The sequence below is a fragment of the Taurulus bubalis genome (genome assembly GCF_910589615.1).
Source record: "Taurulus bubalis genome assembly, chromosome: 2".
NCBI lineage: Eukaryota > Metazoa > Chordata > Actinopteri > Perciformes > Cottidae > Taurulus > Taurulus bubalis.
This window is the reverse complement of record NC_136590.1, coordinates 10,731,590-10,754,487: the sequence shown is the minus strand read 5'-3', so window position 1 is coordinate 10,754,487 and position 22,898 is coordinate 10,731,590. Positions and strand designations below refer to the sequence as shown.

Here is a 22,898-nt window from a genome sequence, read left to right as displayed (position 1 = left end):
TGTAAACATTTCATTTTCTCGTATGTTCCAGATTTGCTTAAGATCTCTATTGTTTAACACTACTATGATGATGATTTAAGTATAAAACAATATGTTTTGGGTGTCCCTGCCTTCCAACATTTACTTCACTATTGTTATTTTACTGCTTAGCAGTAATTTCACACAGAATTTATATTGTGTTATATGAGGAGGTGATTTTATGAAAGGTAACCTTCTGAGAAGTGCATGAAGAAACAGTCCAGTGAAATTGTGTCTAATATGTGCCTAAACATGGGTAAATTGTCTGTTTTAGGATAGTTGACTGTACAGCCATATCATGAAACATCTAGTGAATATTAGTTCCTAATCAATACTCACTGATATGTATGATGCAACATGAACTGCACAGATATATAAATTTAAGAAATGACTCGAGGGAAAGCCCATGCACACAAACCAGCAAACACTAACATGTTTCATCTCATTCTCATGCAAACTGCAGCTCATCTGTTTAATACTGGTGGCAGGTCTGCAAGGCAAGGTGTTCCGAAGTCACTTAATCACAAAACACTGTCAAATGAGCCGTCAAAGATCCAGAAAAACACAACAATAACTTGCAGAAATATATCTGATTTATACTCTAACCGGTCAACGTTTTTTGTCTGCATCCAAAAATGCAGGTTGCCTTCATGTGTGATATGAACCTCATCACATGCTTGTTCTGAATGTCTGCTTATTGTTTACAGTTGCAGATATGATATTATCAGTCCCAAAGGTTAAGTTTAAGGTTAAGGTAAGTCCGACCTTTTTCGTTTATTTTTCTCACTGAACTCAAAAGTTAAAAAAGGTTGTTCAAATTAAAACACAGAAGCTTGATAATGCTGTGTCTACCTCCTACTTTGCAGCAGGAGGTCCGGCGAACAGAGGAGAGGTGTAGCACCTTGATTCCCATGAAGACGGCAGCAGAGCTTTTGTTTCAGGTCAAGTTCATCTATCCAGGAGCTCAATGGGATCTTTTTAAATTGCTGGTTTTGTTTGACCATCAATCAAAACCTCCAAGTTCTTCATGTTACAATGAGATAAAACTGAGGAGAAGCAGCCAATCCTCACACGTATGAGGATGTTGTTTGACATTGCTTAATTCATTATGAATTAATCAATGTTTTGTCAGTCGACTAACCAATTTATCGACGGACAGCAATAGTAATTTAAATATCTACAGTATAAAGTAAATGGCATGTCCTATTATTTATTTACGAATGTAAATGTATTAAATTAGAAACTCCATATTATCTTGTTCTCTCTTTTTAGTAGATCTATATATATCTGCCGTTGGCAAACACGTTTGACCGGTCACTGGAAAATTTATAGTGTGTTCGAATGATAAGAGTCAGAAAGCCAGATTGTATGTTAGATTCATGCGTTTGCAGGTTTTAGCAATAAGTGTACCAGAGAAGGGAAGCTCAAAATGTGGTGTCAAGTAGGGGGCATACCATTACCATGACCATTAAAAGTTAAAGTGCTTTAGAGTTGAGACACCTAAAAGGGTGAATAAATCTCTTTACATATACACAACAGCCTTTTTTTTCATTTTCAAATGTTAATAATAACCACTTGAGTCACACATGTCTCACAGGTTTTCAACCTTTTTTTCCCCCCAACATTTTAATTTCCCCCTGAAATGTTCTGAATTGCTTTTAGCCCCCTGGGATGAAACGCCACATTGTGAAAGACAGGTTTGAGTACAGACCCAGTTGGTAACTGAGCCTCTGCAGGGAGGAAGCGGGATTATCTTAAAATGGTGCTACGCTAGAAAAACTGCTCCTGTTTGCTATTTGAGAGCAAAACAGGGGCTCGTTCTCATTTGTCTGGAGTGTAGAATGCCTTTGTTCTGTAGAAATAAGACAAGTGGCGAAACTGACCATACTTAGGGTGTATATCACCACAACAACGTACCTGAACACACACACTTGAAAGACCAATAGCACCGGCAAAATGACACACTTATCTGAAATGGGTTGAGATCTATATGAGCCTAGATGAGTTGTGTATATATATATGATAATGTATAGCAGCATTAGACACAGCAGTCTCACCAGAACCTACTGTAAGGGTGAACGTAATTTAAGGGAACACGCTTGTGATATAATAACCTACAATACAAGAATCCTACTGGCTTGTACTGTTGGCATGTCCACATAGTCCTAAAAAAAAGTGATGATGACGCATCCAGCTTCGCCTATGAGCAACACCTCACCGTCAGTGACAACCATATTGTGCCTCCCAGCACACTGACCTTGCTATTTGTCCATTTAAAGCCACCAAACAACAGCTTCCATGTAAATAAATGCAACAGAAGGAAGAATAAAATCCTTTAGTATAGACGTAAAGTAGTGATCCCGATTCATTTTCCAGATATAAGCCACACTCTGGGAATCTGGGTCAAGACTTCCCTTGTCTTTCTAAAAACTCATCTCAAGTTCAAGATTGAGGATGCTGCATGTCTGAATAACTCTTGTTTATTTTCCTCAAGGCTATTCCAGGGTGCACGTAAGAAATACCATCATAAACAAACAGAAAGTATGTGAAAGTGGTAAAAGTACTCACGCCACTCAGGTTGACTTCTCTTTTGCCTCCCCGTGAGAACTGGCTGGTCAGCTGGTACAACATGGTGCGTCCACGCTTCCTGGCCTCGACGAAGTGGGAGCTGCTCTTCCGCCGGCGCCTCTTGTCCTCTGAACCTGTTGCACATGTCAATTAGATCACAAGGAAGACAAAGAACACCTGAGGAGAATGATGTGTAATTTAATGAATATATTATTATATTGTTTCCTGTAAGACACAAAAACACAACCACTGATATGTACTTGATTGCATTATACCACAAATGATTTCCCCTGGCATACTGCTTGATATTTTCAATGGACTGTGTCCAGGTTCCACTTGAGGACGCACCACTGCCCAAATCAAACTCCCCATTGGAAACACATTGTCTGAACAAATGCCAGCCTCAACAGAAACTGCAGGGCAGCATGCCGACAGTGATGAACAGGAGTGCGTGGAGAAAATAAAAGCTGGAGGCTGGGAGGATGACCTGCTCGTAAATCATGCTCAAATTAAGCGAATAAAGGCAGTATTTTTGGAAGCAGGCCTTGTAACCTACCCTCCTTCTTGCTGTTGTGGTGGCCCCTTCCATAGGTGTCAGTGATGTCCTTGAATGAGAAGAGGAAAAGAACCATTTCACCCTTCTCGTTCTTTATAGGCACGATGTCTAGCAAACACCAGAAGGCCACACCTGGAACAAAAAACAGAAGTCTTCATTTGGGGATTGAATGAAAATTTTCCAGCAAGCACATCCAGTGTACATGTGATGCATCTCCTTAATGTGATTCCCCGTGTCATGTCAGCTCTCACCATGTCTGAGCCGTTGATACTTGTCAAGTATGGCATAGCCTTTCTAAAAATACACCTCCAATTAGATATGGACCATGTTCGGGAGGATTGGGCACAAGGAGAAAGTCTGAGGGTTGGTTATAACAAGTCGGCAGGGAAGGAGCATCTTGGATCTCTACGACCTGTATGCTCATTAGGAACTCTGAAACTGTGCACTGCCAAACAGATGTTTCACATCTATCATAGTGTCCCTAGTGTGTGTGTGTGTGTGTGTGTGTGTGTGTGTGTGTGTGTGTGTGTGTGTGTGTGTGTGTGTGTGTGTGTGTGTATAGAAAAGGATAGAAGACAGAAACAGTGTAGATGCTGGTGTTTCAGCACAAAGCTGTGGGTGTAAATGCACAACACGAGAAGCTATTTATGTATTTTGTGCTAGCAAGCAGAAGGCGCCAGTGGTGGAATGTAACTAAGTATATTTACTATAAGTACTGCACTTTTTTTTAGGTGTTTTTACTTTACTCAAGTCTTATCTTTTCAAGGCATTTTCTACTTCTGACTGACTTTAACAGAATAATTCTGGTTTTAAAGGAATTCATGAGTAATAATAATCAATTATATCATCTATAATATACAATAGTATTCACAGGAGTCATATTTTTTTATTGAATATTAATACTTGAAGAAGTGTTTATGATTATACTTACATACATTTCAATTCAGGAATAAAACTTGTGACGAAGTATTTTTTCGATCTGAATACTTCCTCTGGAGGTGTGTGAGTGAGTATGTGTGAAAGTGTGTGGATGTATGTGTATGTGTGTGTGTGTGTCTCCTAAATTCCTTTAGTGTCTGATTTGATCATACAACTCCTGCTAATACTTTATAAGTAATATCTGCAACTTAGACTGTAGCATTAAAATGGAATTGCTTCTCTTTCATTTTCAGTCCTTGTTGTCTTTTCTTTTCTATCGTTGTTGTTTCTGAATTGACGTTATATTATGTTTGGGGCATATTCAAAATGATCGTGTCCTTCCCCTCATTAGTCTCACTGGCACTGCCTTGCTGTTTCTCACTTACTGAAATATGTATTCAAGACTAGCTTTACGAGTGTTTATCCAGCACATAAATTCACTTCAAGCACCTTTTGCACTCACATTGAACGGATCAGCAAGAAGAACTGACTGCAAATTTTCACTCGATTCGATGGTTTTCTATTAATAAGACAGAACACTTACTCTGTGCAAAGAGAAAGTATTGCACTGCTGACCTGCTGTATTCAAGATCACTCTGGGGATTCATAATTCAACCTAAATGTTCAGCTCTCATCTAAAAATGACTATGCTCTTCATGATGTTGAGAACCCAAAAAAATCCCACAATTTACCGAACAGATTTTCACAGCCTGATCAAACCAGAACAGGATTCAGGAAAACAACTTGTTATTTCCCCAGTTAATAGAAAAGTTTGATCAACTGAACACAGTATGACAGGTTAATTGCCAGATAACCCTTTAACGTCTCAATGACAGTTATGGAGACACATTGAGGCTCTCCCCTTCTGATCATCTTTGCCATGCACCCACCATTCTTCTTGTAGAAGTGGACCTCGGCCTGGTACTCCTCTCGACCCTCCAGAGCCTTCTCCATCTGATGGGCCACATGCTCGCTGGTGTCGGCCCCGTACAGGAAGCGGCAGCTGCAGTTCTTCTGCATCACCTCAGTTCTCGTGAAGCCCGTCAGTTCGCAGAAGCCGTCTGAGCAGTAGACGATGGGGTAGCCGCGGTGGCCCTGGGCGTTACCCAACAGGAAGTTACTGTCTGTGAGGAGGACATGGGAAGGTTTTAGAGTGAATGGAGCATCATGGAGGCAGAAAAAAAGATGGATGAGATTAAGTTCTAGGCTTACGTGATCATTTGTATTTTTAACAAATTAGTTATAGTGTCATGTTTCAGTCTGACATTTGGTGCAAAGTTGTTCATTGCATGAGAATCAAAGTCTGTTTAGCTATTGAACTGATTTCAAAGTTTTGCAGGTTAACTTCAACACTAGTTTACAAGTTCAAAGTAAACATGAATCAGACTTTGGTGTGGACTCAATTAATGTGGATGGTTGAAGAAAATTGCTCCTGGGCTGCAAGATATTAAAACAGCCGACAGGAGTTTAAAGAGAGCACGAAGGTCAGTGATGTAGAGATGGAAATGAAGTGCTAAATAAAAAACTAGATTGCATAGTAGAGAGAAGCATAAGTTGGTAAATAAGTGACTCATGGATGCATTTAAAGAAATGTATTTTTTAATAAATCATGTATTTGGATGTTGATATTGCAGAAGAGATAATCAGACACAGACAACACGCCATGTTCCACCACTTTCATGCCAGAACATTTCATTCCTAGATCTTAGTCTGGTCAAATGGTTGTGTGTTTTATTTTCTTATTTGTTATTAATACATCTAAAAGTAACTCCACCACCTCTCCACTCCACCCACATGTTATGAAGCGATTATGAGTGTAACGTTATATTAAATATCTGTGATTTTAAAATGTGAAATAAATTGCATTAAATTAACTTTGGATGCATGTAAAAACGAATATATAGATAAATACAAAAACTGCATATTTTAAGCTAAATTACATCATGTTTATTTTACAGTTTATAAAAATGGTTTCATATTAAATCTTTATTCGAGCCATGGGATGGATTGAACCTCATTTTAAAATCCAATAAAACGTTGGAATATTGTCAACGTCCCTTGCTCCTACATGTAGGCTCCCTCAGCTGCTTGACACACTCGTTCATCTCAAGGTACTGGCATTAAATGGAAAAATGCAATAACAAAAATCCACCAGATCCACACAACTAAATGTTTCATTAAATTGTTGAAATATTAAGTCTGGTGTGCAGGATTTTACATCACGTGGATCACATGATGTGGATATTGCACTCCACTTGAGCTGTTTATTCAGCACCAAAGTATATTAGCTTTGCCCCGTCATTTCTTCTTGTCTTGCTTTCAGCACCATGGACAGTTCTACAGCAGCAACAGGCTTATGCCCTTTTCTTATTCTTATTCTTCTCTATTCTGGCATCTCATTAACTTCCGGCTGAAGTACATTTGTTCCGCACACCTATATATATATATATATATATATATATATATATATATATATATATATATATATATATATATATTAATCCTTGTGATAGGTATAGTTAATAAATTACTCTTTCCCTCTGTTGCTAGACGCATGTGACCTTAATAATCTTGCTGCAGAGAGGCTTCTTTGTTAGACTAGATGCCAAAGCTACCAGTGGAAGGAGCTTTGAAATACAATACATTTTACGACAAAATCCACAACAGCCTACTCTGTGCTACAAAAAAACATCAACAATAATTGAGGGGCTTCCATTTAATCACTTTTTCTGTATTTGATTAATGGAACCTAACATCAGCTATTACCAGGCGTCATTTTTATTTTTTAATTGTCAGTTTGGTCCAGTTTGCAGTTTGCACATTATTACTTGTAGCAACAGTTTCTGAACATTTCAGACATACAGTATATCCATTACTTTTAGGTAACAATTTCAACATGTATTCTCAGAAGTAGCTGCAGGGTTACTTGTTATTGTGACAATAAATGTGTTAATTTTATCATCGCTGATCTTTATCCCTATTTGTATGTGTGAATGTAATATATGATGTTTCTTTCAAATTCCATGTAGCCTCTACTGCATTAGAGTAGCTCATGCAGTACAGGCACGGCATATGTACGGATATTTGTTTGCTAATTAGGCATCAAACTTCGCTTCACAGTAACTGACTTTTTTCTGCTGCTTAACTGAAAACATAACACTTCAGATTTTCTGAATGCCGAGCTGAGAGGCAGCGCACATGCAGTGTGAATTCTCCTGATTCCACAGAGAGTGAGCCTAAGAAGGAGGAGTATTAAGCAGCTGCTACAGCGCTTTCCACAATCTCACACTTTAATTGGCCAGACTGAGCAGAAAGCAGTCCATAGGGGATGTCTTTTCTGAGCGGTGACAACCTTTCTGGGTGTGCAGTGAGCAGCAGCTAAACTGTCACTGTGGAATTATAGAAAGAGACAGGCATTAGTCGGATCCATCAACAGACAGAGGAGGGTTTATGCCAATGCTATGCCTTGACATTTGCAGTTCCCCAGACTTTAAAATGGAGAAACTGAAATATTTCTGCTCCACACATCTACTGCAGATCTTTGTGTTCATTGGTGTCATGATTTTTTTTTACCACATACTGATTATTTGCATATAAACTTTGAAGACAAACTGCTCTGGTATACTGTCTCTGCCTTTTTAAATAATAAACAAAAAGAAATCGCATTAGAAACAATGGCTGAACACAAAGTGTTAGTCTACCCTGTTGAAAAAGAAGAAAAAAAACATGCCCTCTTTTTCATGTTCTATATATTTTTAACACCCCAACTCAGTGAGCCAGGAAGTCAGAGAGCATCCGCATTCATCTCTGGATTATGTAATGTTTACTTAAGAATAGGTACATCTCTGCTCAGCATCCCTAAATCGGTCCTTCAAGTAGGTCAAGGGCAGGTGTAGTCGTAAATCACTTTGTAAGGGTGTATTAAAACCAACGAGCCACAATTGGGAGAATAACTTTTACACTGCGTTTGGAGGAATGCAAACTGCTGCTTCACAACGTGGATTAGATCAGCCATTGAAGTTATTTTCATGAATCAGAGTTGGGAAATTCAATGGTTTCCTCAAATGATAACAATCAGGTTGGGAACATTTTTAGTTGGAGTAAAGCACATTCAAAACAATAGTTTAGCATTTATTTACTGACAAAAGTTAGACTAGAAGATCTGTACCACTGTCATGTTTGCATGGCAAAAAGCTACAACCAGCAGATACTTTGTCTTGTTTAATTATCTGTACGTATGAGTAAAGTAGAACTATTCCTTTAAGATATTGATGATTTATGATCATTTTATATCCTGAAAATCCTCTGATGTGATCTTATGAAAATAATTAAAAAAACTAAATGCTTTCACTTTAGCTTCAACAAACACATACTTATTTCTTCTCTGGTAACTTTGCAAGCAAGCAGTCCAGTGCCCACATGGACCCCACTTGATAAACCGCTTCTGTGAGTGTGTGTGTGAGAGATTGTGACATAGCCTCAATTCTTAGGCCATAATCCTCTCAGGGATGTTGCTTTGAGTGGCTGCTCCGCTGTGCCAGCTTCCTTAATTACACATCTGTGCTGACTTGCTACAACTGTAATCTGACATGATGATGCTACATGCTACTACTGACAGAAAGCAGCCTGCATCATGTCCTTCTATTTGAGACAGATGAAGCCCATGAGGCCTGGCCACTGACTCACCAGCTAATTACCGCCCAGCAGTATGTAATTACTTGTTGGGGCAGATGGGTTAGAGTGCAAAGAGCGGTAGTCTTGCAGGGGAAGAGGTCACTGTAATGAGGAAATCATCAATCATTTGATATATATATATTGGAATCAGTGATGAAATAGACAATTTTTCAACAACATCAGGACCAAATAATGCTTGTTTGACAGAAGGATTTGTGGTATTGTGGTGGGAATCATTAAAAAAGCCAAACGGACTGCATTTATGTTGTGGCTTTATTCTGAGAATGGTGCAAAGTGCTCTACAAATCCTCACACCCACTCACACCTACATTCACACACCAGTGGAGGCGGAGCTCTCACGAAAGGTGCAGACCTGCACATCAGGAGCAAATTTAGATTTCAGTGTCTTACTCAAAAACATGCATTCAGGAGGAGCCAGGTACCAAAGCACCAACTCTGCTATGACTGAATGATCTCTATTGTTTCATTTAAAGACTTTTACAATGTCAAATCAATACCTAAATTAAACATAGCACCTGTAAACCTAAATACAACGAAGCAGCAAAGGATGAACCACACAAGTAATTCAGCTATCCACTGGCTTCTGTCTGCCGTGTTCTGGCCTTTCCAGCTGCCTATGAAGACCCGTTCATCACCTGGCTAACAATGAGCTCCATAAGGTTCAATCTGACAGTCCTCCCCGTTTCCTCTTTGGTTCCTCGGTCGCCTTTTAACAGAAAAGTGTTTAGAGGGAAAATAAACCCCGTTCTTATCTCTGGCTGCAGCTGCCCTGTGGTTACGCTGTCCCACAGGGCGAGCGCTGCTGTCAATGTGAAAACGCCGCCGGGGAGGTCGTGTAAAGGAGCTGGGGGAGATGGGGACGGGTGTAAAGGACAGGCATGTATGCCGTAACACTCAAACACACAACACAGACAGCACACTGGTGGTAAACATAGTTCAAGGTCAAAGTTTTTCCCAACAAACATCAGAGGTGCTGCTCTGTAACGTGGCCCTCACCTCAGACATCAGAGAATGACCATACAGGGATCAATATTCAATCACAAACATACGGATACATCATATAGAGTCAGCCTGTAGTTCAGAAACTAAGCCCTGAGCCCCTTAAACACACATGCACACAAATCCTCGGGGAACAGGAACGCTGACATTGCCATGAGCCAAGTACTGTGTTGTGCAAAGGTTAGTGACTTAACCTGATCTGACATTTGGCTTATAGTGAGGGGGAGTCTATATGGTGTACATGTGCTTCGTCCAGTATCTGTTCAATTAAAAATCAATTCAGAATTGCTTTCAGTTCTGTAAAGGTCATTCCTAAGGTTGAGCACAGTCCAATCAACATTTGTGAGCATGAACAATTTTCACTCAGAGACACAGACTGAAGAAATTACACTGAAACCCCTTGATGGCATGACAATGTGGAATGTAAGCTGCACAACAGAGATCGTCTGAGAGGTTTTTTTTTTAAATCAAAATGCTCTATTATTTCCCCCAGAGAGTAGTTACGCTTTGCATAAAGGCAGAGGGCGGTCTTGTTTTGTGTAAGGGAAACAATTATGGTAAGGTCATGTAAAATAGAGAAATACAACAGGATAATGATTTTACATAAATAATACTACCCTGATATAAATTCTACTTACTGTAGATAGTCGACCAGACAATGACAATGTTGGCGGCTCTCTTTTGTTTTGCTGAAATAACATTTGTTTAACTAATGTGAAATAGTGAGACAGCCTTCCTGTTTTATATATGTTAAGGATGCATACAGCTTGTTATGTATTAGGGCACACAAAAAAATAATTATGTTTGTTTAAGTTGTATTCTGGATGGGGATTCGCTTACAGACTAGTTTTGATGTCACACATCCTGCTCATACGTACACACATGAACCTCACGGAGAAACGTCCCCACCTTCAACAGATGAATGTGAAAACAGTCTTTGAGGGTCAAATACATCATTCACTGAAGGTCAGAAACAAGAAGCAGAGCACATTCTTTTGAAGGGGACTTCAACAAACACTAAGTTTTAGCACTGCATAGAGCCAAATTGTTTTCAAGGCAAAGTGGAGAACCACCTTTAGCCACAGCGGGTTGAGGGCAGTGACACTGAAACGAGATCGCAGCTGCACGACACACAATGCCACTTGTTTGAAGATGCGCCTTTTCCTAAACAAGAGACCAGCTGGATTCTAGAAGTCCTTGATTGGAAAGCAAGTTCAAGTGTTTTGTCTTTAGCGGACCATCTTTTTCTCAAAGACCAAAGTGTTCAAGCATCATCAATGTCAAGTGGCGGGACCCTGTCGCCCCGGCAACAGGAAGGAAGCTATTCTGGGCCGTGGGCACTCTGCCACTCTTCTGGGAGCCAGGAGATATATCGGCTTGAAAGTGGCAAGAACTGGCATGTAGTTGCAAGGAGGCGTGTCCTGCTGCTACCAACATCTCGGCCATTATTTGGTTGTTTATCAACAAGCATGCAGGAGAAAGAATAAACACTTTGCTACACTGAAGTAAAGCACATATGTGAATGTTGAAATTACTAAATGCTTGTCGGTGGGAAACTGTGACGTCATATAGCGCTGGCTATAGGCTCAGCTGTCCAGAGCTACAGCAGTGCTGCGGGACTGAGGGCTGAATTACCACAACATGTGAGAGAGAAAGGGTCCTGTGACACTTCAGCGCTCTAAGTGTTTCTAGACATCGCTATCAAGAAGGGATACGCATAACAAAAGAGTAGAAAATGGCATGTCAGGAAGGCTTTTCACTGATGAATAGTTTCTGCTGTTTGTTGACTTTACACATTAGAAAATACATTGAGCCCGAAAGGGAAGTGTGTTGTTCCCCTTTCACTGGTTCAACCAGAGAGCAGCCCTGTGGAGTCAGCAGGGTGTCCGTGTTTATCTCACAGACCCTTCAGCAGGTCAGATGCAACATGGGGACCAGATCCTCCAGCTGCACTGTGTGCACGTACCTCTCGATTCAATGTGTTTGCATCTTTTTATTTCACAAGCCTCTTCGTTTGTAAACCAGGGCCAGTTTTCCTGATTGGCAACGTGTGTTTTAAGCTCTTGAAAGCTCATTTAACACCTCATTAGAATGCCTCACCCACAAGTCAAAGCTGTAATTGCATACGCTACACATCAATTACACTGCAATGTCTCTCATTTCACTGCGTTTACTTCCCCGAGCCGAGTTGAGAGCCAGCTCGGAGAATAACTGCGAGCCAGCGGTTCGTTCAGGCAGCTCCGACTAGCAGAGAGCGGGTAGGCTGAATCGACAAGCGAACACAACACAGACATCCCCTTGGTATTTGTTTACAACAAGCCACAACTTCCCCTGAGGCGGCAAGAGGTAAAAAACACAAGAGACACAAGTCAAGCAGAAATGGCGCTGCTGCCTACTAGCTGCAGTGGTTAGTTTGGAACTAACTGTGTGAAACAAATGTGAAGTGACAGGATTTTTGAAGGTCAATTTTCTGCTTGTGTCTTATTATAAAAGTGAAAAACAAACTTTTCTCTACATCCCACTGCCCCCTGCCAGCAGATGTGGATTTGGTCAGGTAGTCAGATACAGAGCACCACAGACTGACCTGAGAACAGGTGTATCTCGCTGATGTTCAAATTCAAAATTATTTATTTTCTCGTTGAGAAAACACTAAGCAAGCTTATTTCCTGTGACGACAGCCATGCTGCATAAATACATTTTAATGATTTCATTTTTACTTGTTCTTTTAAAGTATTTTTTCCCTCATTAAATAGGATAGAGTTTAGGGGTGAGAGGAAATGAGGGGAACAAACTAGTCGGAGTCAAACCAGGCCATGCAGTTACATGGACAGCAATATAAACCACTAAGCCACCTGGGCACCCACAAATGTCTTCAATTTGAAAGAACAGTAAGTTGTGAGCAAAACTACAAGTACCAAAACAACTCAGATGGTTCCATTGTACTTACGGGTGCCATCGAAACGTGTAGCGATGGTGTCCAGAAAGGTGTTCTGTGGGGCCAGGAGGCCCTTCATCACTGGCATCTTGACCCAGATGTGGGACGGCCAACAGCTGGCTGAGGTCACACCATCCCAGAGACACGACAGGTGGCTTCCAGGAGCTCTCAGCTGGTGCAGGTGACTTTGAGGGTGGCAGTCCAGTGCCGGCAGGGACACACATTTACAGTCAAAGCTGCCCCCCTTCTCCAAGCGATGCCTCTCCCGAAGACAATAGTGCAGTCGGGGAAGACTAAATTAGCTCACTCCAACAACGCAGAGGTTCAGGTGGGGGCAGCCTAGATAAGTAGAAGTGAAAAGTAGCAATGACCAGCAGCTGCTCAGTCAGCAAGGTAAGATCAAGTCCAGGTGACGCTGAGATCCAAAGAGCTTCAGATCAGTCCGCCCAGCTGTTGCTCGTCTGCACCTTTCAGCCGGAGGGCTCATTACAGCAGCAACGTGGAGCAAGTCCACCGCTTCTTCCATCTATAGGAGGACCCAGAGTCTGAAAGACAAAAATTGACAGTGCATGTGTCTGCACCTTGCCTCCCTCCGCTCAGAGCTCTGTTAAGATGCTGTGCCAGAGTAGTTGCATCTTCTCGAGGTTTCTCTCTCTCTCTCTTTCTTTCTTTCTTTCTCTCTCTCTCTCTCTCTATCTCTTTCTCTCTCTTTCTCTCTCGCTCCTGCTCCCATCCACTCCTGCGATGCCCCAGCCAATGAGATGCTGGCATCCTCTGTGGGGACCAGTTTTCATCAGTGGTGGGGGTATAGGGAGAGCGAGAGTGAGAGAGAGAGAGAGAGAGAGAGAGAGAGAGAGAGAGAGAGAGAGAGAGAGAGAGCAAAGGTGGAGGATGGAGGGAGTGAAGGAGGAAAGGAGGAGAAAGGATGCTTTTGGCGCAGCTGACAGCACCATTACACCCCATAGTGCTACTACTGGCACATGGCTTTTGTGTGCAAGTCTGCAAATAAAGGAAAGATGGATTACCTGCATGTCGGTCCATGCCGGCCATTGTATTCAGTTGGACTGTGTGCCATTGTGCGGTTCTGTCATGTCGACTCTAGGGATATTGTTTGTCTGTCTGTGTGTGTGTGTGTGTGTGTGTGTGTGTGCGTAAGAAACATTCAGACTTTTTTTCTCACATATTTACTTTGCTATGTGAAGGCATGAGGACTGTAGTCCTAAAAATACCATTCCTAGAGTAGTGTTGTTTTAAACTTGACTCTGCTGGATGGTGCTAGTCATCATTTCCCTCACAGCCTCAACAGTATATTCATGAGAGAATTACGGCTCTGGGATAAAAGCCGCTAAGAGCGGATTAAAAGGATAAGCCTGGAGATGTTTGTCGTGAGGACTTGGTGATAAACACCAAAGGAAAGTTGCGACTTAACTCACTTTGACCCAACAAACAACTCAGCTTAGGAAATACCTATAGTGTAGACACAGGAACACTTGTTTATTGTATTGTGTTCATTTTGTCAACAGCAGATATTACAGTAATCAGGGGAAATATTATGCTACTCTTAATTCAATTAATGTCATCAAATATTATCATTTTAAAGTAACTTGAGAAACCTGATAATTAGGGGCTGTTCTTTGAGGAGATAACATGTCATATTCCTTCCAGTTTAGATGCAATGCATTAAGATCATTTATTTCCACAGAAGATTTTAGCAAATAAGTGGGAGACTGAATTTATTCTGTTCATTTTTAAGTGAACAATAGGAGGTTTTCAGTCAGAGGAAGGGTCTGGGTTTAACTGAATTATGAGGTGGAATTGTTAGTTTTTTGTCACTGTGATTTATGTGGAGTACGAGGACGAATCCAACAACTGTGTTCAGGTTGTATATATTGTTCCAGGAGCTTAAAGCCCCATCAACGACAATATATCATTTTGAAGCTTTATTTAGACCTTTCAGCGCCCTCAATTTAAAATGAACACGACAGTCAAGACTAATTGTTTTTGTGTTTTTAACATTCCTGTAATATCAGAGGTTTGAAACTTTTTTGTTTTTCTATGATTTTCTAAAATCAAAAATATATCTCCTAGATTCTAGGAGATATATTGTGAGGACTAGATTATTTATTTTGTACACCATGCAGCAAGTGTTGCTTTATGCAAATTGGGAGTTGAGTACACAAACATGGATGAGAAAAGTTTCTTGTGGGGGCGTCAATAATCTGGGGAAAGTTGAGCAGATTCAGCAGCTGTGTGGGCGCTTCTTCAACCAGAAATGAAGTTTGTAATCTTCAGGGGGGGGGGAGTTTGGTTTTGATCCGTTTTGGCAGTCCCGGCAGCAACTGAGATGAGAATGAACAGGTCAAGGAAGAGGTGAAGGATAACAGCCATTGTACTGTGTGCATGTAGTTATTTGTTTTGAAAAAAGCAGTGAGAACAACATGTGCACGTGTCGAGTCTGATCCATTCGGTCTCTGAGTGATAGAGAAGACAATTTTCTGAGCTCAACATTGATATGATGTTATTCCAAAAATGGTGGAGAGAAAAGATGATTTAAAGAAAAAAAAAAAGCACAATTAAACCCATCCAGCTGGCAGCACAAAGGAGCTGCATTTAGAGAAAAGGGGGGAAAACACAACCAGTGAAAGTAAAAGACCGGCTCTCAGACTGTACGAAAGTAATTTCCCCTCTCGGATCCTATTCAAGCCCTGGCAGCTCCTCGCTGCTATATTTTTAATGACCTCTCTTCTTGTAGTTCATCCATCTCTGCTTGTCGTTAATAAAGAGGCTAATCCATTAAACATTCTCACTATCTACTAATACGACAGTGACGCACAGACGGCCAGGTGAAATATGATCCTAACTACATTTCCCAAAGTTCCTAGCTCTGTTGGTATTTTCCCAGATTGTATTTTGGGAGGTGCTTTTAAAAGGGTTGAATCAAAACTCACCGCTTTAAACTTCAATGAAAATCTGCAGCTGTAATCCCGATTGGAACTGTAAAATAAATAAGCTCTGCAGTCGGCGTCATTCACTCAACATGCAACATCTCCACTTTCAATCAAACATATCCTCCATCCCTCAGCAAACCCATTGAGAAAACAGGCCTGTCATTCTCAAATCTCGGCTATTTACATTGAATTAACTTGTGACTGAGCAGATGTGCTCAGAAGCTTTGTGCGTAAATCCTCGAGGCATGTGAGGAAGACAGACACACACCATTCCACTGAACACCAATCAGAGAAAGACGACAGTCTGTCACAAATAAACAAATACATGGCGAGATGATGGATACAAAAATAAATATTTACCTCCCACGCTGTCATTATATTATACCCTGGAACCCCACTAGGCACAATCAAATTGTTTTCTCAAAATAACAAAAGCAGAAAGTCATGGGTTTGAAAGATTTTGTTGAACCAAACGTTCCACGATTATTACATTCACATTTTTTCAACAAAGTGTGTTATTCTTCCCCTGCGGTTAAAACATCAACTAAGTAGTGTTTTTGTGCTGATTAATAAAAACAAGATATTACATGCTAACTATTGAGCTTTAGGGCGACTGGGATGAGACAGACTTTCTCATCTTCAGGTAACTAACATTACTGTTTAACTCTAAATATCTTCTGAGAGAAAAACAACATCTCAGCCTCTGTTCCCTCGAGTCTCCATCTCATGAAATGGCCTATTTGACTCCTGTTTGGTCCTGATCACACTGTGAAGCCAAAATAATGCGAGAGTAGTGATAAATCTCTGCTGAAATGGGACAAAACTAAAAATATTAGCCCATTTTGTGAGAAGGGAGACCTGCAGCAGAGAAGCGGGTCATGCAACAACAACACAAGAGTTAAGAGGGTCATCTCTGATGTGGGCTTGTTTAGTATTCTGCTCATATCATTTTCATAAAATTGAATAATAATGCTGGAGACAATATTATAAGTCTCTATTCTCTTTGATCTGCCAGTAAAATAAAAATACCTTTTTGCTACATTTAAACTACAGATATCACGTATAGCCTGTGATTTTATGTATTCTGACTTACAATGAGAACAGTAATCGAGATGAAGGCACTAAAAACCAACAATCCACTGTTTAAATGAAGACAATAAGACCTGTATAGTAGACAGCATGAGTAACATCTACTGTAGACGTCTTACATATATGACTGTCTCCCCCTAGTGGTAATGTCTGCACTAGGACAAGTACAGTCCGACTTAAATCGAGTAAATGCAGACAGAAACTAGCAAGCTAATCCCGTTTGCTGCATGCTGGCATGGGAATCATTAGGAGAAATCTACACTGTATTGAATCTTCCCATTAATCTGTTTTTTAAAATGACTTACGGGACTCAAAGAAAGCAGATATATATGGTCTATAAATAAGAAGGTTTACTGCAAAATGTTTTTTTCTGTTGCATTTTACAACAGAGATTTTACAAGCTTTTAGTAAGGAGAACACTACACACTATTTTGATTTCCTTCACCTGCCATCAAAACCATTCAAATAAATGATCAAACACACCAGTAATGACCAATCAAATAATAAAATATGGCACAATGGTCATTTTATGCCAGACAAGGTCTTCAAACATTTCACAAACCAAAACTACGGTAACAGTTTAATAAAACACTTTAATAAAATGATAAATGTGGTCAAGAAAATAGATCCATCAAATGAGCATTTCTCAAACATGAAGTTATGTTGTGTTTCAGAGTTCCAAAAGGCATGATAAATCAACTCATTCATGAGCAGCAGATTGAAAAACTGGAGACATGTAATTCAGTCAGCGCTCACCACCGAGTCCACACGCTTTGTCTCTTTCTCCTCAACAACGGGAGCTTTTAGGAAACCGTTTTTCCCAGGAGGAAGTCAGCGTATTCTTTCCTGCGCAGCACTCGGTGCATTTTGAAGGTGTTGACCGAGGTGTTCGAGAAGGCCATCATGTGTTTGCGTAGTTCCTTGAATGCACCGTCCGCCACCAGCTGCACCCTCATTGGTCCGATGCTGCCTTTGACACGAAAGGACTTGTAGACGGCAGAGTCCTGCTGGAGACAGGTGTCCAACTAGACGGAGAAAGAAGAGATGATAAAGATCTATTTCAGAAAAAAAGAAGGAAAGAAAACTACCGGTAGGTATGCTAAGTTTGTCTTACCTTGTATCGTTGTTCCTCTGTGAGGTTTCTCACACCTTTCAGCTCTATAAAGACCTGGTAATGTGGATCTGAGCCGCCTATTGAATCTCCTACAACACCAGCGGAAGGTAAGATTAATTGGAGGGCAAACTGAACCTGACTAACCATTTAGAAGACTTTCCACACACACACACAGATGTCTGATCCCTAATGCTGGGGTTAAAGCTAGACGTCTTACCCATGATGCCGCTCTCAGCGCAGCAGTAGTCAACGAGCTGAGCTCCCGGCCACTGAGCGACCGCTTTCTTCAGAGCATTAAGGAACAACGCCTCCGACACTTTCTCCCCTCGGACGTTCAACATCTGACCCCGTCTGGCGAAAGAACACATGTTGCTGTGATGTATACTCCAAAAACCAACATGGGCAGACGGAGAGTGCTTCACATGCAGCAGGGCATATGAACACATGTGCACAGGGACTAAATGTACCTGTACTGAAACTCAACAATGGGACACTGGTTGTGGAATCCAACTACTTTCACGATGTCTCCAATGCGATATCTGTAACACAAACGAAGAACAGGGTGATTTTTTTGCAATTTCCCCAATTCAACTGAAGTTTGTGAAATACCTGGGATTAAACCTCAGATTGTAGTTTTGAGCATCTTTCAATTTTAATGTTGGATTGTCTAACGGAGTCTGAGCACAAATGTAGATATTACTAGACTTGAGATGATGCTCAGTCAAATGAAACCACATCACAACAATGACACAAAGCAATTACTGAATATAATCTCTCACTTTTCTAATCTCAATTTTTGACAAATGGACAGTTCATTAAATGCATCGTAAATCTTCCAAAATGTTGTCTACATTCCAGGTATTTACTCCCTAATCATTTCATTCATCATTAGATCATTTTTGGTTGTAAATAAAATCAGACCTGAAGAGTCCTGAAGCATTTGTGATAATGAGCTCGTAGTTTTCTCCCTCCTTCACCTCCTCCATCAGCAGCGTGAGAGGCGTCTCCTCCTCCAGGCTGCTCTCCGGCAGGAACTCGCAGAACATTGCACGAGGACACAGCATGTAGCGTCTGGTTGGCTCGTGAGGCCACAGGTTCACCCCTATCAGACCTGCAGGGGCACACGCGCACACACACACACACACACACACACACACACACACACACACACACACACACACACACACACACACGCGCACACACACACACACACACACAATTAGAGCTCATGCTACGAACCGTAGATGCAGGGGTGTCATGCACGCTTAAATTCTGGTGGGGCACAACTAGAGCAGAGGAGTTCTTTCCCAGAAAAAAAAAGAAAATTATGTAAATTTCTGCTTATCATACTTTTAAAAGTCCCACCACGCCTTCCCTATGGTGTCCGTCTGACAGCAGGTATACATACTCTATTAAGTGTTGAAACTGGGGGAAATAAAGGCTCCAGCTTAAGTGTTGCTGAAGTGGTTAGTAGAGCATCGATAGCTTTTTCCTTCATGTGAAAATGAAAGGCAGTTAGTTATAGTTTACACGCTTAATTGTACTTGAGAAATATAGTTATAGATTGCTTTGCAAGAGATTAGCTAGAACCTACCAGTTAAAGTTAGTAGCCATCTCTCAGTTTGGTTGTCTAGCCCTCTGGCTCGCTAGCTAGTCGTGACGTGTGATAGCATATAGTATCCTATTTAATATTGGTAAAGGAGAGCTGTTTGAATCTTATGGCCGCAAGCTGATGGATTAATTAGTTCTTTTGAAATCCAGTTAAAATCCCTGATCTGCTGTCATAAACAATCCTGTGGTTGGTTTGTTTTCTGTCACACCTCAAACAAACTGCACTAGAGTTCGCATGGAGGCTCACCGAGACCTAACATTTTTTCAAATGGACTCTGTTCGGTTGTTGGTCTACACCAGGGTTCGATTAACAGATTTAAAATCGGCCCAACGAACCCAGCAAACAGACACAAGTTGCTTTTAAACCAAACCAAACAGGTTAGGTGTGGAAGCACCCGTATAATGGTTAGGTGGAATCAGGCTCCTACCTTCGGTAGCAGCGTAGAAAGGCGAATAGAAAGGCACTCCCCGGCAGTAGCTCTCCCTCAACATTTCCCCATAGATCTGATTGGAGCCTGAGTCTACTGTCAGCACCAGGTGGAGGTGAGGCCACAGCCGCTTGCCGATCCCAATGAAACCTTCCTGGAAGTGGGCCCGGAGCTGAGCGGCCCTTTCTGGGTCCGGCTTCATCAGAGCCTCGAGCCTCGACCTCACTTTGGTCTCCAGAGCCAGGGAGCTGCTAATCTTCCCTAGTTCGATGTCGTCAACAAGCTCCTGCCAGTGATCCTGCAGAGGAGATGGGATAGAAATTACTTTTCTCATCCTTTCTCCATCAAACATATGACTTAAGCTTTTCTTTCAATCAGTAAGAGCCTATCAAAATGAATATTTTCTTCAATGATTTCAATGAAAAACGTTCCCTTTTTCGGTTTATTTTTAAGTAGTAGAGAATTCCTTGATGCAAAAAAGGAGTATAAGTAACAAGGAGGGTGTTTATACGTTACATGCAAATATTATCTGTCTAAATCATGTCATGAGCTATTCTGTACCTTTAAAGCACTGAAAGCATAGAAGACTGTGGAAGCAAAGTTGGACTCCAGTGTTCCCACACTGGAGTCTTTGAGAGCAAACAGGAGATGCAAGTAGAGGGTGTCCTTCTCACTGGGAACCTGAAAGGGAGGCCAATATAATCCCTTAAACACGGTTCAAAATGTAAAATAATAAACCGATTTTGCACAAAAATCATACATAGCAAGATAATTAGGGCAAACTCATGTTGATCATCACCTCAAAGGCGGCTGCTGGGGTGGTGTAGAGGTTGAGCATGTGGCGGGAGGAGGCTGGTGTGGAGGAGTTTGGTCCGATGGGAATACCGGCCTCAGACTGACGGAAAGTAGGTGAGTAGAAGAACTTGGTGGTGCGCTGAAGGCTGTCCGTCGCAGGAAATGCTCTTCCCATGGCTTCCAAACCCACAGTCACTCCCTGGTGGAAACACAAATAAATATAGTTTAATTTGCACAACAACACGTAATCATCATCATCATCATCATCATCATCATCATGAGGCTTCACCTGCAGGAAGAACTCAGTGTTGGTGTCCTTGGTGCTGAGCAGCATGGCGCTGGCTCCCGACGTCCCAGAGGTCATGGCCAGGATCAACGGCTTCTCGGCAATGATGACCTTCTCCTCTCCTGCCGCGATGCGTCTGATGAGCTCGCGGTAGTGCTCGTATGTGGTGATGGGGTGACGCGCCCGGAAGCCAACACTGTCTGGAAAATCACAGGCAGTTTCAACTTTTCTGTTTATGAGAGAAAACTGTTTACATTCTTTACTTTTGAAATCTTGATTTCACTGGTTTGTAGCTCAGAAGAGACAGTAAGTGGTCCTTTGAGTTAAGGGTATTTATCACACTGTTCAAAGGTAAATAATGACGTATATCATTTCTTAATAGGGATAAGACCCACCGTTTTATCTTACAAAGTCTAACTCCACATAAGATGAGGTGCAGCCTCACATCCTGGCACCTTTTTAATTGTATAATCTTCTAAATTAAATATGTATGATGATTTGTATGCGCTTGTTGCAACATATTTTGACTGCCACCAATCCTGTTGTTTTTTTTGTTAACTACTTACAGTTAACTTGTTATCTAAGAAGCAACACAGTTTTGAATATTACCATTTACAGTTTATTTTCTTCCGCACATAAGTGTTTTCTTTCTTGTCCTAAAGGAATAAGTATTTTCCAGCTGATACCATTAAATATCTTACAAGAAGTTGGGCAATTTTTTAATTTAATTAGACTTTTAAGCTTTAAATGTGGCGTATATTACTACTCCTTTATAGTGAGAGCTGTCAAACAGGATAAGCTGTATGTCATGTTTAAGTAAGTTTGGAGAAGTGTGAGGTGCTCAAATAATGTGTTTTATTTCAAAGAAAAGCAAAGCATCATGTTTCTTTGTACAAATGTCTATAGATTTGTTTTAATATATTTTTCCTCACAAAAATATCAAACATTGCCTAGTTTGCAATTGTGAGAATGTGCTTAATTTCTTTGTCTTACAATAAATGATATATGTTTGGAATGTTGACATTTGGTCAAACTATATAAGTGATTTAACGAAATTTGTGTGATATATATATATATATATATATATATATATATATATATATATATATATATATATATATATATATATATATATATATATATACACACACACACACACACACACACAGAGTTACATGACAGCCGGTCAGAGGACAAATGGGTGTCAGAGGAGGCAGGCTCTTACAACACGTGCAATTTGTTGTCCTGCAAAATAGTGCTTTAAAAAAAAAAAACACCACGTCAAATTCACAGTTCATTAGCACTTTCTCATTCTCACCTTTAATTGAGTTAAAGTCGTATTGTCTTCCATAACATGTGTTGGCGTGTTTGCGCAGGCGCGTCAGCAGCGTCTGCTCCTGGACTCGTTTCACGTTGAGAGTGTCGGCTTCGAGCTTCTTCCTCTGCCGCCTGCCCAGCCAGCCCACACCCTTCACCGCCACGTACTGGCTCAGCAGGCTGCTCCACGTGCGGCTGTCGCCCTTCATCCTCGAGCTAATGTCCCTCCAGATGAGCGCCATCCCGGCCAGCGAGCACACACCGACGGCACTGCCGAGGACGGAGGGCAGCGAAGGCGGCATCACTGTGGCCGACGGCCGGTGTTACACAAGAAACACGAATGAGCCGGGTGGAGGCGCTGTGAGCCAACTTTACACCGTCACGTTTTAGCGAGGATTTAAACCCGTTTATCCTTCACTTTAAGCTATTTATTTTACATGTTTAGTCTTTTAGGGAACTATTTCAACCGTTTCTTTCACTTTAAGCAAACTATTTCAACCGTGTATTCCTTACTTTAAATGCTCATTTGAACTGTTTACTTTTAGCTATGTAATTCTAACGTTATATTAATGATATAACTACTTTTATTAAAACTTCTGTATGAGTTTGCTCGGTTTTCAC

The 22,898-nt window shown here is 41.0% G+C and overlaps 2 protein-coding genes across 2 annotated transcripts in view; both read right to left on the bottom strand.

Annotated features, from left to right (window-relative positions):
* kcnh4b (potassium voltage-gated channel, subfamily H (eag-related), member 4b) overlaps positions 1-12,777 on the bottom strand; it is a gene marked incomplete at both ends in the record, with an annotated part of 32,126 nt that extends 19,349 nt beyond the window's left edge. The window contains 4 exons of the mRNA XM_079214476.1: positions 2,587-2,720; positions 3,143-3,274; positions 4,951-5,184; positions 12,702-12,777. Of these exons, the coding sequence (XP_079070602.1) occupies positions 2,587-2,720; positions 3,143-3,274; positions 4,951-5,184; positions 12,702-12,777 (576 nt within the window). The remainder of the gene's footprint in view (positions 1-2,586; positions 2,721-3,142; positions 3,275-4,950; positions 5,185-12,701) is intronic.
* A 4,528-nt stretch (positions 12,778-17,305) lies between these two features.
* On the bottom strand, positions 17,306-22,510 carry ghdc (GH3 domain containing). Its single transcript, XM_079234364.1, has 10 exons — positions 22,279-22,510; positions 20,964-21,160; positions 20,679-20,873; positions 20,441-20,560; positions 19,880-20,177; positions 18,762-18,951; positions 18,308-18,379; positions 18,058-18,191; positions 17,841-17,929; positions 17,306-17,751 (listed from the first exon to the last, which is right to left on the bottom strand). Exons 1-10 carry the CDS (start codon positions 22,484-22,486, stop codon positions 17,530-17,532), a joined length of 1,725 nt encoding a protein of 574 aa, XP_079090490.1. The 5' UTR covers positions 22,487-22,510; the 3' UTR covers positions 17,306-17,529.
* Positions 22,511-22,898: the final 388 nt, after the last annotated feature.